The sequence below is a fragment of the Dipodomys merriami genome, unplaced genomic scaffold (assembly GCF_024711535.1).
Source record: "Dipodomys merriami isolate MVZ:Mamm:240054 unplaced genomic scaffold, mDipMer1.0.p SCAF_11, whole genome shotgun sequence".
NCBI lineage: Eukaryota > Metazoa > Chordata > Mammalia > Rodentia > Heteromyidae > Dipodomys > Dipodomys merriami.
In genome coordinates, this window is record NW_027202382.1 from 42,494,889 (window position 1) to 42,513,287 (window position 18,399).

General features: G+C 51.7%; 1 protein-coding gene across 2 annotated transcripts in view; it reads right to left on the reverse strand.

The window, feature by feature from the left end:
* Niban2 (niban apoptosis regulator 2) overlaps positions 1–18,399 on the reverse strand; it is a 57,001-nt gene that overhangs the window by 8,141 nt on the left and 30,461 nt on the right. For both annotated transcript variants that reach the window (XM_070014094.1, XM_070014102.1), the window contains exons 2-8: positions 16,829–16,959; positions 12,886–13,014; positions 10,691–10,796; positions 9,301–9,468; positions 2,026–2,141; positions 1,437–1,541; positions 1,184–1,346 (exon numbers count right to left, since the gene is read on the reverse strand). In XM_070014094.1, coding sequence (XP_069870195.1) covers positions 1,184–1,346; positions 1,437–1,541; positions 2,026–2,141; positions 9,301–9,468; positions 10,691–10,796; positions 12,886–13,014; positions 16,829–16,959 — 918 coding nt within the window. The remainder of the gene's footprint in view (positions 1–1,183; positions 1,347–1,436; positions 1,542–2,025; positions 2,142–9,300; positions 9,469–10,690; positions 10,797–12,885; positions 13,015–16,828; positions 16,960–18,399) is intronic.

The window sequence follows — 18,399 nt, forward strand, 5'->3', positions numbered from 1 at the left end:
TGGAATGTTGTCCAAAGCATGCCTGGCTCTGTGTCACCATGTAAAAGGCTTTGCTGGCTCCCCAGAACATTCTGATCTAGGCATCTTTATGCTAAGGGGGAGGGAGAAGAGGGGGCGCGGGGGCAGTGTTTGGTGTCCACTTTAACCCTACTCATGTAATGTTTGTTCACAAAGTAAACATCAGTTGTAGGGACTCCATCCATCTCTCAAGGAATAGACCTAGTCAAGAACACCCACAGAGTGGGCATCAGTGGCTCATGCCTGTAATCCTAGCTATTCAAGAGGCTGAGAGCTGAGGATCAGGGTTCAAAGGTAGTCCAGGCAGGAAAGTCTGTGAGATTCTTATCTCCAACTATCCACCAAAAGCCAGAAATAAAGCTGTGGTTCAATGGGCTGGGAAGGTGGCTCAGTGGTAGAGTGCTTGCCTTGCATGCATGAGGCCCTGGGTTCAATTCCTCAGCACCACATATGTAAAACAAAAAAGCTGGAAGTGGCCCTGTGGCTCAAGTGGTAGAGCGCTAGCCTTGAGCTGAAGAGCTGAGGGACAGCGCCCAGGCCCAGAGTTCAGGCCCCACGACCGGACCCCCCCCCCCCCAAAAAAAAGCTGTGGTTCAAGTGGTAGAATACCAGCCCTGAGTACAAAAGGCTTAGGGACAGCACCCAAGCTCAAGAGTTCAAGCCCTAGAAACAGAAAAAAAATAAAAGAAAAAGAAAAAGAAAAAGTTAGGTATCAGGAAATTAAACTGAAGTCTAGAGCTAGGAATGTGGCTCAGTGGTAGAGTGCTTGCCTAGCATGCATGAAGCCCTGGGTTTGATTGCTCAGTTACAACATAAACAGAAAAAGCCAGAAGTGGAGGCTCAGGGACAGAGCCTAGGTCCTGAGGTCAAGCCCCAGGACCAGCAAAAAAACAAAACAAAATAAAACTGAAGTCTATTGACAACACAGCGTCAGATCTAGGTTGGCCAAGGATGGACAGAAAGTTTGAACCTCCCAGACAAAAGCTTCTACCTTCAAGATCTGAGTTTACAGGGAAAAAAGAAAGAAAGAAAAGCCACCTACTAAGTAACTCCCAGGCCATAGTACAAACAGCTGGCCCAGCAAGGGCAAAGAGCTCGCCTGGGCCCACGAAGCCACCGGTCCAAGCAGGCTGGTGCCCGTGCAGGCGAGGCCCGCAGACCCTACCTCGGATCTTGCTGGCCAGGTGCTCCTTGGAGGTGATGATCTGGTCCATGTCGGTGCGGATGACGGCCTCCATGGCTGGCCGGGCCAGCTGCAGCTTGGACAGCACACTCTCGAAGTGGTTCTTGGCCTGCTCGTACACCATGCGGTACACAGCATCCGAGATCTGCAGCCACCGTGGCCGGGGCGTTAACACCAGGGGGGAGGATACCAGGTGGACTGCCCTCCCCGCCCTGGGGGTCCCTGGCGCACACACCTGGATCCACTGCCGCTGCCGCTCTTGCGCCTTTCCCTTCAGCCGTGGGCTCAGCTCTGCCTTCAGCTCGGGGCCCAGCTCCTCCATCACCAGGTTGCTCAGGATCTAAGACCAAGAGGCATAGCCAGGGCAGGGGGTGTGCAGGTTCACCGTCTATATTCTAACACGCCCAGCCACTCAAGCCCCTCCTCTGAGCCTGGCCCTCTGCCCCATGATTCTGCTTCTTCTCAGGCTTCTAACGTCATCTCCCAGATGTCAGCAGAGCTGCTGGAGGGGGCCTGCAAGCTCCTCAGACTCAAGGGCCCGCCTCAGGACCTTTGCACACACCACCTTCGCTGCCTTAACTACGGTGACCCTCCTGCTTTGTCTTTACAAGCCAATGTGTGTATCTGTTGAACATCAGTTTCTCCTCACTGGTGAGGAGGTTCTGATGGCCAGGGCTGTAGCTCCCTGTCCATACCTACACCCGCAGCCGGCACCTGCTGTGGGAAGATCTGAGCCTGTGGTTTCCTTCCCAACCCACAGTGGTCAGAGCCCATCCTGGTCCCCAGCCCACCCTCGGGGCCCTGCACACAGACCCTGGTCTCACCTGCACCTCGTTCCCGCACAGCATCTCCCACGTGCCGTACAGCTCCTTCGACTGGCGGTACATGCGGATGGCGTCCGTGAACGCAGGGCCTTCCACTTTGGAGTCTTCAGGGATGCCTGCTCCAGGGAGGGAGAAAAGGAGAGGTGGGAATGGGGAGAGGGTGGGGAGGGAGAGGGAGAGGGAGGAGATGGGGAGGAGGAGGGAACCAAGAATCAATGAATGTCCCAGTGGCCTCCAGCCTGATCAGACCCCCACTCACCACACACAAGGAATGCTGGGAGCACCCTACATCCTAGCGGTTGCAGTGACACAGGAGTAAGCAGCCTCCACCCCCCAGCCTCATGGTGACCCCAGGATCGACCAATATCCTCCAAGACCCGAGTCCTGGCACTAACACTAACCTGCTCTACTGAGAAGCAGCAGACAGGCTCTGAGGTCAGGCCCGGCCCAGCGCCATCAGGCAGCAAGCCGCAGAGGCAGACCAGGAGAAGCCGCTCCTCCCTCCCTGAGAGGCTGCCCAGGACAGCTCTCAGGACCCCACGACGATTCTTTTTTTTTGGGGGGGGGGTCTGGTCGTGGGGCCTGAACTCTGGGCCTGGGCGCTGTCCCTCAGCTCTTCAGCTCAAGGCTAGCGCTCTACCACTTGAGCCACAGCACCACTTCCGGCTTTTTTCTTTTTGCTTATGTGGTGCTGAGGAATCGAACCCAGGGCCTCATGCATGCAAGGCAAGCGCTCTACCACTGAGCCACCTTCCCAGCCCGCGATGATTCTTATACCTATGGCTGCTGCCCCTCCCCCTCCCCTGGGACAAATGTTGCCTACAGTGGCTGATGGCAAATACGGCAGCTGTGCAGACCAGCCTGCTCCTGTCCCGGCCACTCAAGCAAGCCAGTGCAGCTCTGTTTCAATGCTTTACTGACCAAAGCAGGCAAGCTCAGCAGGGGGCTGAGCTTGGCCTATGGGCTGTGCTTTGCTGGGCCTTGTTCTAGATGATTAAACCCAGAAGGGGCCTCAGTTTCCTCTTTTGCACGATAGGAACAATGATCCTGGCCTGGCCTGGCCTCACTGGACAGCAACGTGGGGACAAGCTGTGAGCTGCCAGGGGTCTGAGGGGGTAGCCGTCAGGGATGCTGAATGATATTTTCAGGCCCAGATCTGTCTGGTCTGTGGTTCACACAGGCGCTGGGTTCAGAGGCTACAAGGAATTGAGTGAGTGAGTAGGAGCAGGTGGGCTAGCTCAGTGGTCCATATCTGTCTAATAGACACAAAACCCTGGGTTCTAGCCCAAGCCACAGAAAGAAGACCAAAAAAACACAAAAAACAAGGAGGTCTTTATCATTGGTAATTATAAAATGTGTTATTAAGGCAGGATAGATGAAGAGACAGAACATTTTTGTTATTTTTTTAAAAGGGTGAGACTAGAGACTCAAAGCCAAGAAGTAAACCGGTGGCTCATACAAAAGTTCATGAGTCTCTTACCTTCAAAAAGCAGAAGTGGAGTTGTGGCTCAAGAGGTAGAGTACCAACCTTGAGTGGAAAGCCAAGAGAAAGCCTAAGACCCGAGTTCAAATAAAGAGAAGGAGGAAGAGGAGCAGGAGGGAAGGGGAGGGAAGGGGAGGGGAGTGATGAAGGGGAAGGGAGGGGAGAAGAGAGGAAACTGAAAACACAGATCAGCATCCTTCCATGCCACCTTTTTAACATTAAGTTCCAAGATCAGGAGACCGAGGAGGAGCTAGCTAAACCTGCCTTCTACAAACTCTTCACAAACAGGTAGAGACAGAAAGAATGAAAGGTATGGAGGCTGCAGCAGGTCTTGAAGGTGTCTTGGGTTTGGGTTGGGCTTCACTCACCCTACCTACCCAGAACCCTTGCCTAAGAATGAGGAGTCACTAAGGCTGAGCAGACCAGGCTGGTTCTCCCAGCTCCAAGTATAACACAACAGATAGGAACCACCATTTTGAGTCTTTAACTGCCATTTCCCTCATGGAGAACAGGAAATGTTTCTCTCTGATTTCCATTTCTCCCTACTAAAATAAGTCCTTGCTAAAACTGTCACCTGAGATTCTCTGTGCAACAGCCTGAACTGTTTTTTACAAGCAGATCTCTAGGACCTGAGATTTTGTGTAGAAACTGTAAAGTGGAAGGAAAAGTTGGTGATACTATTTTTGAAGTGTGGATCAAGAGGTAGAGTACCTGGCTAGCAAGCTCAAGTTCAGAGATCAAATTCCAGTACTGTCAAAAAAAGAAAACCAGAACTGGGTGCTGGTGGCTCATACCTGTAATCCTAACTACTCAGAAGGCTGAGATCTGAGGATTGTAGTTCAAAGCCAACTGGGCCAGGAAATTCCATGAGATTCTTTATCTCCAATTAACCACTAGAAAACTAGACAGCGCCTGGCAGACCCATGATGAAAGAATGAAAAAGAGAAAAGAAGGAAGAAAGAAAGAGAGAGAGAAAGAAAGAAAGAAAAGAAAGAAAGGAAGAAAGAAGGAAGGAAGGAAGGAAGGAAGGAAGGAAGGAAGGAAGGAAGGAAGGAAGGAAGAAAGGAAAAAGCAAGCAAGCAAGCAAGCAAGCGAGAAGCTATTTCCATGTTGTTATTGGTGGTGTTGTGGCCTATGATGGAGGGTGACAGGACCTGGACTCCAGGAGCAGGAAGTTGCACCATCTGACTGGGTGTCGGGTGTGGGGTGTGGGAAGAACATGGTTAGCACCGCCCAGCCTGGCCATGTGCCTCTCACCACGGCATCCCCAGAGCCCAGGAAGAGGAAAACACCAACCTAAGCATCAGAACCCCCAGCACCCACTGCAGTGACTACAGGCTGAGTCACCCCACTAAGAAAAAACCCCTTTCCGGCTTGGGGGAGGGGGAGGGGACGCCTTCCTCTCCCACAGCCAGCCAGCCATAAGGTTCATGGTTAAGTCAGGACAGGAGCTGGGTGCAACCTAGCGCCCTCCCCTGGAGGGAGCACTGGGCTGACCTATCCTGGCTGCTGTGGGCCAGCACTGCCCAGCTGGGCCTTGGAGAACTCCAGCCTGGCCCTCAGAAGGGCAGACCCAGTAGTACCACCTAGGGCCTCTCCCAGATCCAAGAATCCAAGAATCTACATTCTAACCTAGCCCAGCTTGTCGGGCATGCGTGCCTGGTCTGCAGGAAGGTGAGGCCAAGGGTGGGGTGCAGTAGGAGGAAGGCCTTTTCTGCAGGATCAGAGCCTCAGACTCTGGGGGCCTCAATCCTTCCATTAAGCACCAGAATTTGATGAGCGCCCCCTTCCCCTCCCTTGGTTAACATCTCAGTGCAAGCCTAGGTAGAAATCCTCAGTGCCAGATCTGTAAAGAGGCTGCTGGAGAGATAAATTCAGTTGAGGGGATTAAGTTGAGGCCCAAATCTACCCCCAAACCCCACCCCCCCTCCAGTGGGTGTCCTTATAAAGGGAAATTTCTTAGAAAAAAAAATAATGGGTAGCCAGCGGGGTGCCTCAGCCCGCAGTCAGGGCTTCTCAGGCAGCAGGCGGCTTCAGCCCCGAAGGTAAGGCTAGCCAGGACAAAATAGTAAGATGCCAGCTCAAAGCCAAAACTAAATCAAACAGAATAATTTAAAATACATTCTAAACAAGGATGGACAGATGGTTTGCAGCCATGAGACTAGAACTAGGAAACCTGTCGAAACTGTTTGGGAACAGGAGGAAGGTGATGGGGGAGAGACCAATTAGAATATATTATACGTGGATAGAAATGCAACAAGGCACACTCACTCTGTAATTATAGTAAACTTAAAAAAAAAAAATGTTAGCCGGGTGCAGGTGGCTCACGCCTGTCATCCTAGCTACTCAGGAGGCTGAGATCTGAGGATCGTAGTTCAAAGCCAGCCCAGGAAGAACAGTTCATGAGCCTCTCTAATTAACCAGAAAGAGGCTGGAAGTGGAGCTGCGGCTCAAGTGGTAGCATGTCAGCAGCTTAGAATGAAAGTGAGAGTGAAAGCCCTAGCCCCAGTTCAACCACCACATACCAAAAAAAAAAAAAAAAAAAAAAAAAGCTTAAGAAAAACAAGGGCTGGGGTGTGGCTCAAGTGGTAGAGCACCAGCCTAGCAAGTACAAGGTCCTGAGTTCAAACCTCAGCACTACCAAAAACAAAACAAATGGTGTACTCCTAATGACCAGGACTTCCAGTCTCGACAAGTGGTAGAAAGTTCCAATTCTGTCATGCCGGCTGCACAGTCTGTGCTGCTTCATCATGGCTGACCTCGAGGATGGAAGCAGCCTGGGCTGGGCCTTCACACAGACCAGCTCACTGAGTCCTCAAAACCCCGGGCCAACCCCGTTATACTCAGAGAGACAGGCCAAGGTCCTGGGCCACGGGATCACCACTGAGGAATGGCAGAATCAGGGCTTGAATCTAGGATCCACTGCTAGATAAATCCAGAGGCTTCCTGGGAAAGGAAGCCACATCCCAGTCTGCAAGAGCTGGCAGAGGGACTTCAGCAAGAGCCCGGCCTCAGTACCCCAGGCCACACAGAAGACTCAGCGCTGCCAGTGCCCCAGCAGCCTCCTGCCACCCCCCACTGCTTCAGGAATGCAGGATGTGAGGGGGGCCCTGAGATGAGCTGGCGGCCACCCAGCTTGGCCTCCTTCCCCACCCCTCCACCCCCCACCCCCACTTCCTGGCAGCCCCAGGAATGAGCAATTTCCAGGCTCCACAAATTCCAGGCCCAGCCTTGGAGAGGAGGGAGCAGAGAACTTTCTCACAGTCCTAGGGTGCAGGAAGGCCCACATCAGAAACCAGCCTTGTGAGCTCCGGGCTTGAAGGGCCCACCCTTCCTTCCCTGACCCAACAGCTCTCCCTGGGCTCCCCTCCTGCCATGGCACCCCAGCTCTGCCAGGGCCTAAGCCCTACCTGTCTCTCACCAGCTATAGGGCTGGTCTGGACCTGGGGACCTAAACAGTGACTCTCCCCACAAAGCCTGCCCTTACCTCTTCCCTCACCTGGCCGAGGGTCACCTACCAGGCCCGGCCAGGTTGGCCAGCAGCTCTGGAAAACCTGGGGAGGGTGTAAGGGCCAGAGATGGGGGGAGGGAAGAGGCTGCCCCAGGCCTGGCAGCCTGTGCCAGCACCACAGCCCCAGGGACCTGGGAACAGGAGGCCCTTTGTGGGCAGCAGGGCAGGGCCCAGCCCAGGTGGCAGGGATTGGCCTGGCTGAAGCCCTAGTTCCTCCCATGGGGCAGAAATGGTTCTGAGGAGGTGGGGTGCCCACCCCTCCTTCATGGGGTAGAGCTGGGGAAGAGAAGGCAGAGAGGGCTCCGCTCTCTCTCCAAGACAAGGATGGTCCTTCCCCAAGGGCAGAGAGACAGTCTTAACCTTTGAATCCCATAGACCCCTTAAGGCCCTTCCAGACTTGACTCCATGCCACTTTCTTCCCCTACCCAGTGGCAATCTATCCCACAGATCTGAACCTCTACCACCAAGCACCTAAGAACTCTCCTGAGTCACAGGCCACATGAACACAGTCCCAGCCAGCACCAATGCAAGCCTGACATCACCCTGGATGGAGGTGCATCTGTTCAGCATCTGTACAGCATCTGTCACCCCACTAGCCAGCTGGCTGCACAAGGCAGCGGTTTGGCCTTCTTCCCTTATTGCATCTTCAGAGTAGACACCAAAAATGTTTGTTGAATGAGTGAGTGAGCTAGAAGAGCCACAGCATGAGTTGACAGAGAGGAAGTGATATTCTCAGATGGCTTTGCATGTTGGTAGTAAAGAAGGAAGTGATATATTTCTCTCGTGTGTGTGTGTGTGTGTGTGTGTGTGTGTGTGTGTGTGTGTGTGTGTGTGTGTGTGTGTGTGTGTGTGTGTGTGTGTGTGTGTGTGTGTGTGTGTGTGTGTGTGTGTGTGTGTGTGTGTGTGTGTGTGTGTGTGTGTGTGTGTGTGTACACACCAGTACTGGGACTTGAACTCAAGGCCTCATGCTCTCACTTGGGTTTTTGGGGGGTTTTTTGCTTAAGGTTAGTGGTCTGCCAGCTCCATTTCTGGCTTTTAGCTGATAAGAGATAAGAGTCTCACATACTTTTCTGTTAAGGCTGGTTTAAAACTGTGATCCTTAGATCTCAGCCTCCTGAATAACTAGAATTACAAGCCTGAACCACCAGTGCCCACCACGCTTGCCTTAATAGAGAAAATTTTTATCAAGCATGGAATAGATCTCACTCCTATGTAAATCTGACATGGAAGTTAGGTAGAAAGTTATCAACCTTAGGTGCTAAGAGCCACAACTTGGATGTTGATAAGGAGTCACATTCTGGCCTTCTTTCAGAGTGACTTGTAACAGGGACTTGCTGACAGAAAATGCCAGAAGCCCATGGAAAATGACAGTATTGGTCTCACTATCCAAACCAGGAGCTCCCTGCTGACAGGTGAGAGGCATTGATAACATATAGCCTAGTCTCTGGAAGATAATGACATGTTAACCCATGACTGATCACCCCCATGTCTACAGACTGCTATAAAAGTTTGAGGTCTGGGACCTCCAGCACAGGGCACAGGGCCTTTCTGAGCCTGCTCACTCCCCCCTCTGGAGTGTGTACTTTTGTTTTGCTTTTGCTTTATTTTGCATTGATAAACCTGTTCTGGCTTATATCTCCCTTGTGTCTGTCTTAAATTCTTTCTCCAATGAGACTAAAAACTTTCTGACTCTAAGACACAGTGACCTAAACCAAGCAAAAGTCTTTTTTTTTTTTTTTGCCAGTCGTGGGGCCTGAACTCTGGGCCTGGGTGCTGTCCCTCAGCTCTTCAGCTCAAGGCTAGCGCTCTACCACTTGGGCCACAGCACCACTTCCAACTTTTTCTGGTTATGTGATGCTGAGGAATCGAAACTAGGGCTTCATCCATGCAAGGCAAGCGCTCTACTACTGAGCCACCTTCCCAGCCCCAAGCAAAAGTCTTTTACAAAACCTCCTATGACACAAAGGGACTATTACCAAATAGGAGAGTCAGTCTCATAAAAGCCATTGCTAGGAACTGGTAGAATCAAGACCGTGATTTTGTTATCCATGATCCAAGGACTCAATAACCACACCCCCATATGAACAATTTCCTAATGTTTTCCTGAGCAACACAAAGTGTTTACATCAAGGAAGAAAATTAAGGATGTCAATTAAAACAGTGTCCTACAACCTTAGAAGGGAAATTAACAACAGCTTGTGGAGCTGGGATGTCACACCACACTCAGCCACTGGATGTCGCTGTTCAACCCATGAACAAGTCTTCCTCTCCCTCAACTCACCATTGTTGCAGTGCCGGACACAGTCTTGCAGAACAGCCTGCCACTTGTCCTGCTCGGCTTCTGTCATCATGCAGAAGTAGTAGTGACGTGCATATGGATGCCAGAGGATGAGGGGGAACTGCGTGGGGCACTTGAGGATGGGGGCGGTGCCTGATTTCGATGAGGTCCCTGTGGAGATACTGTCTCTGAGCATTGGCCCTCTGTGGTTTCCTTGGGTCAGAGGACACAGCCAACAGTAGACTTGGGTCTAGAAAAGGCTGGTCTGTCCTAGACTGGCCGGGCAGCTGCTTTCCATCTGTCCTCTAGAACCCAAAGGAACCTCAGAATCCAGTGTCTATAGGTCCCCCTTTCCCAGAGCTGGAAGTAGGCCACAATCAGTCCCTGTTGAGTAAGACTCTCAACTCTGTGTGTAAGGTTACAAATGAATACAGGCCAGAGCCCTCAGGTTCAAAAGCCAAGAATCACCTTCTCAGGTTCCCCTTCACAGTTCAGCTGTAGAGGTCAGAGTGTGGCTTAAATGTCCAGGTGGGAATGTCCAGGGAGGTATGTGGGCAAACAAAATAAACAGAAAGGAATTTTTTTCTTTTCTATTTGGTCCTCATGGATATTTGAGATAACCTGCCCTAGGCCGTGACCTGCCATTCCAGTCAATAATATGATAAAAGCATTTCTCTGTGCCCTGGCTCTGGGCAGGCCGGGGCTGGGCATGGTGCACACAGCACTTCTCTGTGCCATTCCCTGAGAACTGTCTTCTTAGCAATCTGTGTTTTGTATGTGCTCAGGATGCTACAGAGGTGACTGACCCACTCAGATCCAGTAAAACCAAGCGAGGGTCAGGCCTGGAAGCCAAGAATGAGGACTTCCATGGGGGCTTCAGTCCCAAGTCCTAACTGCCCCAGGCTGGCATGTTCCCCAGCCCCTGGGTTCCAGGGGCTGCCTGCACTGCAGATGTTGTTTGCAAATGAAGCTTGGGGAGAGGAGCAGGAACAAGACACGTAAAGTAGCAACTCCTCAAAAATGAAGCATCCAAGGGGCAAAGTTACTTCATCTCCCCAAGATTCTCGGGGACTCCAGGAAATGAGAAGGGCAGAGGAGAGACAACATTCCCTACCCCTGACACACACTCCATAGCATCAGCTGGACCTGGATGAAGGCACACAGGTCCAGGCTCCATCTGGAGTCTGGCCCTGGGCAAACACCACCTCTCAGCCCCACAAGGCCTCCCCACTTTGAGGGCTCAAGTTGTGCTTGGCACCTGTGGGCAGTGGTAGATCCAGTTGGCTGTTCTGTGAACTCGGGGCCTGCAGCAATGGATTCAGAGCCATCCTTTCCCCTGGCCAATTCCTGTGGCCTGTGCAAGGCAACAGGGCTGAGGATGGCTGTCCTTTACCTGGTAAAGAGTTGCCAACGAGCTCTAGGTACTGGTCCACAGAGGTGAGGATTTTGTAGCCTGCACTGTTGATGATGGCTCGGGGTGGCACCTGCCGTTCATAGGCCTGAGGAATGGACAAGGGAGATGGAGACACAATGTTAAGAGCATGGTCAAGTGCAGATACCATCTCCAACTCTAGCTCTGGGCACTCAGCTGCCTGGGCAAACACCTCATTGAGGAGAGTGCTTTCCTAGACCAGGACCTGGATTCCCCAGCATAGAAGAAGATCAGAAAGAGGAAGTGAAGGGGAGGTAGAAGAGAGGAAATGGATTATCATAATGACTACTGACTATTGTGGCTATCAAGACCCAGTCCTGGACCCCTACCTCTCAGACTGGAAGAAGAAGGAGTAAGAGAATCCACATGAAATGCTGAGCACAGGAGACCTCAGTGGGCTATGCTGGGTGGCTGTCACTATGACCAATATGGTCACTGTTGCCTCTGTGATGAGCAGCAGCTCAACCAGTTGAGGGGTTGCTACATATCAGGCACTGTATCAGGAGCACTGCATACTTCATTTCATGGATGCTCGCATCTACAAATCATTACGCTAGGAAGGAAGGAGCCAATGTAGGCTATGAACTAAGGTTATATGCCTTTAGAATCTGGGATCTTTGACCTTGAACTGCCTATATCACCATCCTCTCTGCCTTCCTAGGTTCTAAGTGTTCCATGGTCTCTTTTGGGGGAGATGTAGGTCAGTACACAATTCCTACACCAATGCAGGGTGTAGGGGATAGATTCTGATGTAACTTCTTGTACAGCAGGGATGCAATGCTGCTGTCTACCACCAGGGGTCACTATTCAACTCTTTCTGAGAGTAGTTCAGAACCCTTAGGGCAGTGATAAGAAAGGTAATCCCTGACCTTAATACCGTCCTAGACATTTCTGTGTCTACTACTCTGGAGCTTGAACTCAGAGATTGGGTATACTCTCTTACCCTTTTTACTTAAGGTTAGCAGTCTACCACTTGAGCTGCAGCTCTACTTCCAGCTTTTTGGTAGTTAAATAAAGATAAGAAGAATCTTAGATTTCCTTGTTTGGGCCACTAGCTTCAAACCCCCATACTTAGATTTCAGCCTCCTGAGTAGCTAGGATCAAAGGCATGTGCCACTGGACTCAGTTGAATTTGTTAATTCTTCATGCTACTGACCTGAATCAAAATCTGGGAGTAGGCCCAAAAACTTCATTTGTGACCATTTGAGCCCTCAGAGTAATTGTAAAGCATGCTACCATTAGACAGCCACTACCCTGGGGCACAAGGTTGCTCCTCATAATTTATGTTACTGTAAAAATTGATCTGAACCAGGTGCCAGGGGTTCATGCTTGTAATCCTAGCTACTCATGAGGTTGAGATCTGTGGGTTGCAGTTTGAAGCCAGCCCAGGCAGAAAAGTCCTGTGAGACCTCCAATTAACCACTTGAAAACTGGAAGTGGCACTTTGGTTCTAGCCTTGAGCACAAGAGGCTCACGGACAGTTCCCAGATCCTGTGTCCAAGCCCTGCAACCAACAAAAAACAAACAAACAAATAAATAAATAAGATGTGCTCTGAAACAGGCCAAATAAAGCCTGTGCTTTGGCCATCTTTGGAGAAATGTTTAGTACATGAAATTGGGTAGGTAGCTCAACCAGATGGCTCAAAGCAAAGAGAAGGTATGATAATCAGCTCCTATCTCTTCTCAGATGTGAGCAGGAAGAAGATAAGGGAGGATACGAGACTCTTCCCAGAGAGCAGATGCCGGACAGACACCCAGGAGGAAACCCTCAACAGGGACTGGCCAGCAAACAGCTTCCTGCAGCTGTGGAAGAACAAGGATGGAGTCAAGGAGAGGGAGGAAGGCAGCTGAAATAGGCAGAGGCAGGCTTGGGGCCCTGATGGTGGAGGCTGGAGGACTGAGAGTGGTTGGGAGGATGCCTAGGAGCTCATGAGTTTAATGATGTGGGGAGCTGGATGAAGAATGAAGTTTCATACAGACAAGGACAGAGGGAGAGCAAGTAGTTTGGGGATGTGGGAGATACAGAATGGCAGGTGTGACTGAGGCGGGGAGCCCGGAGCCTCAGATTTCAGGGTGGGGTTCTCTGTGCAGGGGGACAGCTGACCGGGGAAGCAGGCAGAGGCGGGGGCAGGGGGCCAGGAGGGCGCCATACTCACCACTTTGTTCTCATATAGCACTAGCCCATAATTGTGCGGCACAAGGCTAAAGCGGTTCCTCCACTTCTTGTTGTCCTCCTGGTACTGGAAGAGGTTGCCTGAGAAGATGATGCGCTCATCCAGGGGCACCTGTGAGAGGCAGGGGCGGGGAGTGAGGGCCACTGCCTCCTCCATTCCTGCATCTCACCCCTTGGCAGATGGGAAAGTAAGGCTCAGGGCAGCAAGAGGCTCATCCGGGTCCTAGCAGGCCAGTGGTGATGCCCAGACTCAGACCTAGGCCAAGCACGGATTCAAGGCCAGGCCCAAGGTCTCCCATTCTGCTCTGGCCTGAGCAGACCCAGCCATCTCAAAACAGTGCTGGGAGACAAGCTGTCTTCCCCATCCACCCACGGCTGCCATCTCCAGCTGGAGATGACAAACCCACAGGCTACAGCTTCCAAGGCCCCTGTATCAAGGCAAATAAATCTCTGCTCTTCTCTGAGCCTCAATTTCCCCTCATAGCCATGAAAAGAACAAGGTGTTTCCAGAGAGTCTCTCAGCTTTGACAGTTGACCAGACAGGCTCCCTGAACCTGGGTGAGGGCAGAAAGGGCCTTAGTCTGAGGATGTCTGATGTTTGGCTGGCATCCTGGCAAGAAGATGACCTTTGTGGGTGCAGGCATTCCTACAAATCCCTAACTCTGCTTGACTCACACATTTCTTTGAGCCTCAGCTCAGCTTTCTCATCTGTATAATGGATGTATATATCTGTATAATGGCCATTGGCAACCAGCAGGCAGGATATGCACAGTAGCGGAGAGCCACCATGGCAGCATCAGGAAGAGAATCCCAGAGACAGGACTGATTTAAATGGGGGACCATGGGGAAGGGGAAGTGTTTATATCAGAGATGGGAGCTCAAGCTAAAGCTACGCTTCCTGAGCAGACAAGCACCCAGAAGCTTCTAGAAGGTGATACGGAAGCTAGGATGGACATGGGAAACTCAGGAGAGTCTGGAGACTTCTGTTTCTTGGCAAGTTCTGTTGGTTCCACAGTAATATGGTGCTGTTAGTAGAAAAATGCTTGTGTGTGTGTGATAACTAGAGAAATTACTCTTTGGATTGTGTCCACACCTTTTTGGCTTCCTTATTCCCTCCATATCTGTTGCCCCTCTTGAGTCCCAGCCCGACTCTTGTTCCTCAGGGTCCTTCCCTGACTCCTCTGGGGGGGGGGGAAAGGAGCTCTTGGGAAGGAGAGCCCATTGTACTCAAACAATAGCTCAAGACCACAGCTTCCTACTGGGACAAAAATATTTACAGGAAAAAAATGGCTTTCCCCCTCCCCCTCCAACACAGTGGGCTTTGCCCAAGTCCCAGCTGCATCTCACTGGTCTATATTTAGACTGTCAGATCTCAGCCTTCCAACCTATCTTTACTAGAAAGAGCAGCCAGGGCCCCCCTAACCCAGAGGGAAGAGCTTGTGGCCCCCCCCGCCCCCCGCCACTGCCTGCTCTACTAGACAGCTGGTTCAGGAACCTCAGGCCTAGGCACAGGGGAAAGCTGTGCAGAAGCCGCCCAGGACCCAGCACCACCAAGCCCACTCCCAGATCCCAGGGGCAGCTCACAATGGCTGCCTGGCTACAGATTGGGATTTTATTTTTAAGATTCACACGTGGCAGAATCGTGTTTCAAGTGGAAGGACTGTAGGAAGTGAGACGGAACTGACATCCCAGACAAAATATTTTAAACCCTACCAAGCTTCAGACAACTAAGGGCTTCCCACAGGGTCCTCTCTCTCAGAGCCACACCTCCAACCCAGCTTTTTGCTGGTTAGAGGTGGCATATCTCCTATTTGCCTGCCTGCGTTGGCTTAGAACTACGATACTCAGATCACAGCCTCCTGAGTAGCTAGGATGATAGGGTGACTCACCAGCACCTGGCTTTTGATTGTTTTTTAGTGAAAGCAATCGGTTATTATTCTGATGATGATGATGATTTGTCTCATTATATATTATCATGACTTCATGTGGTGATGGTCAGTTTCAGGAGTGGCAAAACGAGTCCCCAAATCCCTACCTGGCAGGAATTGTGATTTCAGTCTCCTCCTCTGGCCCTGCCTATCAAATGTGCACAGAAAATGCTTAGTAAAGTGTTGGGTTCCTACTTGTCCTGGGGCTGCCCAGGAGAGTTTCTAAATGCAGGAGCAGTTCTGGCTCCATTCATCTGGAATGAGTTCAAGGCCTCTTTTCCTACCACATTGGTGCACACCTGCCACTCAGGCTGGACCACATCTGAGCACCTTCGCTTAGTGCCCTCACTGGATGTATATGTGGGAGGGGGAGGGGATCAGTAGATTGCCATGACAACAAGTGAAAAGACAGGTTTTGCCAAGGATTATGTGTAGCTCTGAGAGGCTTAGATGCACAGTCCTGCCCTCCCCTCACCCTGGGTGGGCTGGAGATCACAGAAGGGGCCCTGGGCTAGGGCTCTGAAAGAGTTCTGGTCCAGCTCCATCCTGGACAGGTCATCCTGGGCTTGGCTAAAGGCCTTTACAGCCCTTCCTCTCCCTTGGGTACAATTCCTCCTCCATATCAGTCAGGTAGATCCTCAGCTGGGATAGCCCTGCTTCTAGGAAGCCCTTTGGCCACCAGACGGGGTCAGGCCCCCGCTGTCTGTGTTCATCCAGTCATCTCCATAGTTCCCCACTGGATTGTGTAAACTGTCACCCCAGGCATCAGCAAGGGCCGCGTGGCCCCAGCACCTGACACTGAGCAGGAAACAACAAAGAGTCATCAGCAAAAACTCCCCCCCCAACCCCACAGAAAGACCTCAGGGTGTCATTCTAGCTATGACAGGCCTAAGCCTCCAACTGAACCACAGCTGCTTAGATCACACATGCCCTTCTCTCTTGGGGTAAACAGGTCCATTTGCAGTAATTTGGTTTGTCTGTGCCTTCTCAAGCTCTTCTTTCCACTGTGGTCCTGGAATCCCCCACTTGCACAGGCTCTGCCGTCTCTGGCCATGAGAAACTCCTGACTGAAAGCCACTTCACAGAGAAACCAAGGCTTGGCAAGGTGACCACACTTGTCTGAGATCACCAGCAGGTCAGGGATTCAGAACCCCATCTGCTTCCCTGACACTCCGGTGCTGAGCCCTCACCTTCGTCCCGAGGAAGATGCCCCCACTGGGCCCCAGCCCACCAGCTGATAATAAGAGTGTTTGGACCGACCCAGTTTCCCCATCTCTTTCCCACCAGATCACAGAAGTAGAGACCCAGCCCTGTGTCTGGCTGAGAGAGGGTCTCCTCCTCTCCCCTGGGTGTGGGGAGGGGTGGGGGGGGGCCCAAACCTGGCAGCTGGAGCACAGAATGCCCTTGGGGTAGGCCAGAAGTCTAAAGGAAGCCAAAATGACTGAGCTGGGAGGGGGCACAGTGAGCCAGGACAACTCACAGCCCACCAATCACAGAAATCCAGCCTAAATACTGCCAGCACAACTGGCTGATACCTACTTCCGAGAGGAGGGGCTCAGCCAATCAGACTCCCCAGAGGGAAGCCATCACCGAGCCACTGCAGGGCCGGGCCATCCAGGAGACAGAGCGTGGAAGTCACAGAGAGGGGCTGACCACAGCACCGGAACATACATGTGGGGAGCTCCAACAGGAAGGACTTCCCTGCGCTAACAGGGGACCCCTGTATCATCCCTAGGGGAGCAAGGGCTGGCCCATCTCCTGAATGCTTGGACCCAAACCCAGAAGCTTCTAGACGGATTTAGTTCTGTTGTGCTTATGACATCCTCTCAGACCCCGGTCACACCACAGGTTCCCCTTCCCAGGAGGCTTTGCTCGCCTCCTCCAGCCCTTGGACACCAGCACCACAACAGTGGGAAACTGAGGCTCAGGGAAGTCAAGTCCAAGGCCAAGTGGGAACGGGTGGCAGAACCCAACGTGAACACTTTCGGGGCCACTTACCTTGCGCCAGAGCAGCTGCGCCTGCGGCAGCCCAGTGCCCTCAATCTCGTGGCGCATGCTGTTGAAGAGTGCCACGCCATACTGGTCCTCATAGAAACGGAGGAACTCCCCCAGAACCTTCGCAGTTTTCTCTAAAAGAGAAGACAAAAAGGAGTGTGACGATTCAGACACCTAGCACAGGCATCTGCAGAGCGATTCTATGTAAACACCTCACTCATTACATTCCTGTGGGTTTGTTTTGTGTGTGTGTGTGTGTGTGTGTGTGTGCCAGCCAGTATTGGCACTTGAACTCAGGGCCTTGTGCTCTCACTTGGCTTTTTTGTTCAAGGTTGATGCTCTACCACGAGGTACAGCTCCACTTCTAGCCCTAAATAGTGTGTGTGTGTGTGTGTGTGTGTGTGTGTGTGTTGGTCCTGGAGAGTGTGTGTGTGTGTGTGTGTGTGTGTGTGTGTGTGTGTGTCTGTGTATGTGTGTGTGTGTGTGTTGGTCCTGGAGCTTGAACTCAGGGTCTGAACACTGCTCCTGAGCTTTTTTGTTTTTGTTCAAGGCTAGTTTTCAACCACTTGAACCACTCTGCCACCTCCAGCTTTTTGTTGGTTACAGATAGGCGTTTCATGGACTTTTCTGCCCAGGTTGGCTTAGAATCATGATCTTCAGATCTCAGCCTCCTGAGTTGCTAGGATTACAGGTCTGGGCCACTACCATCCTGCTCGTTTTCTGCTTTTTTTCACCTTCACATCATGATCCCTTTCAGAATAACTGATAAACATCATCAAGCTAATTCACCTAAGAATTAAAAAATCTGTTTTGCTTCCATTGCCCATTTGTTTCTCTCTTCTGCTAAAGTGGGTTTCAGAACAGAGGGTGAGTCCTATGGGCCCACAAATAGACCCAGCATGCAATAGGCTTCCATAGTAGGTTTCCCAGATGACCCTATTTACAGATGAAGAAACTGAGACCTAGAGAGGTGGGGGTGGGAGGGGCTTTCCTGGCTCCAAGGTGCTGCAGCTAGACTCTCAGCCTAGGGTTGGTACAGTTTCCCTCCTTGGGCCAGTTTCCCCTGCGTACTGAGATGGGTGAATTCAAGGATGGACAGGCCCTGTCAGCTCTTGGTTTCTAAGTTCTGAAAACTTGGGATTTTCTTTTGAAGTAGCCAGTCCTGGATGTTTAGGACATTGCTAGGCCAGCATCTCGTTGAATGCTTTCAAGCAGTTCTGAGATAGGCCCTCAGGCCTACCTTTGCTTTTCAAAGGAGGAAACTGAGACCCAGAGATGTTAAGTCACTGGCACATAGTCACAGCGCAGTGGGTGGCTGAGCTAGGATGCAGATCTGGGGCTCAGCCAGGAGCTGATGACCAGGGCGGAGAACAGAGGGTTCATGTGACATGGCTACACACCACATCCATGATCTCAGGCCTTCTGATGGATGCCTGTCTCTGCCTCAGGGCACCACAAGCCTCTGGAGGCAGCTCTACCCAGCCCTCCCCCTGGAATGTCTGTCCAGACTCCAACTTGGAGGGGGAGGGGAGAAGGAGAGGACAAATTAGGGATACACTTTAAATGTCGATTTC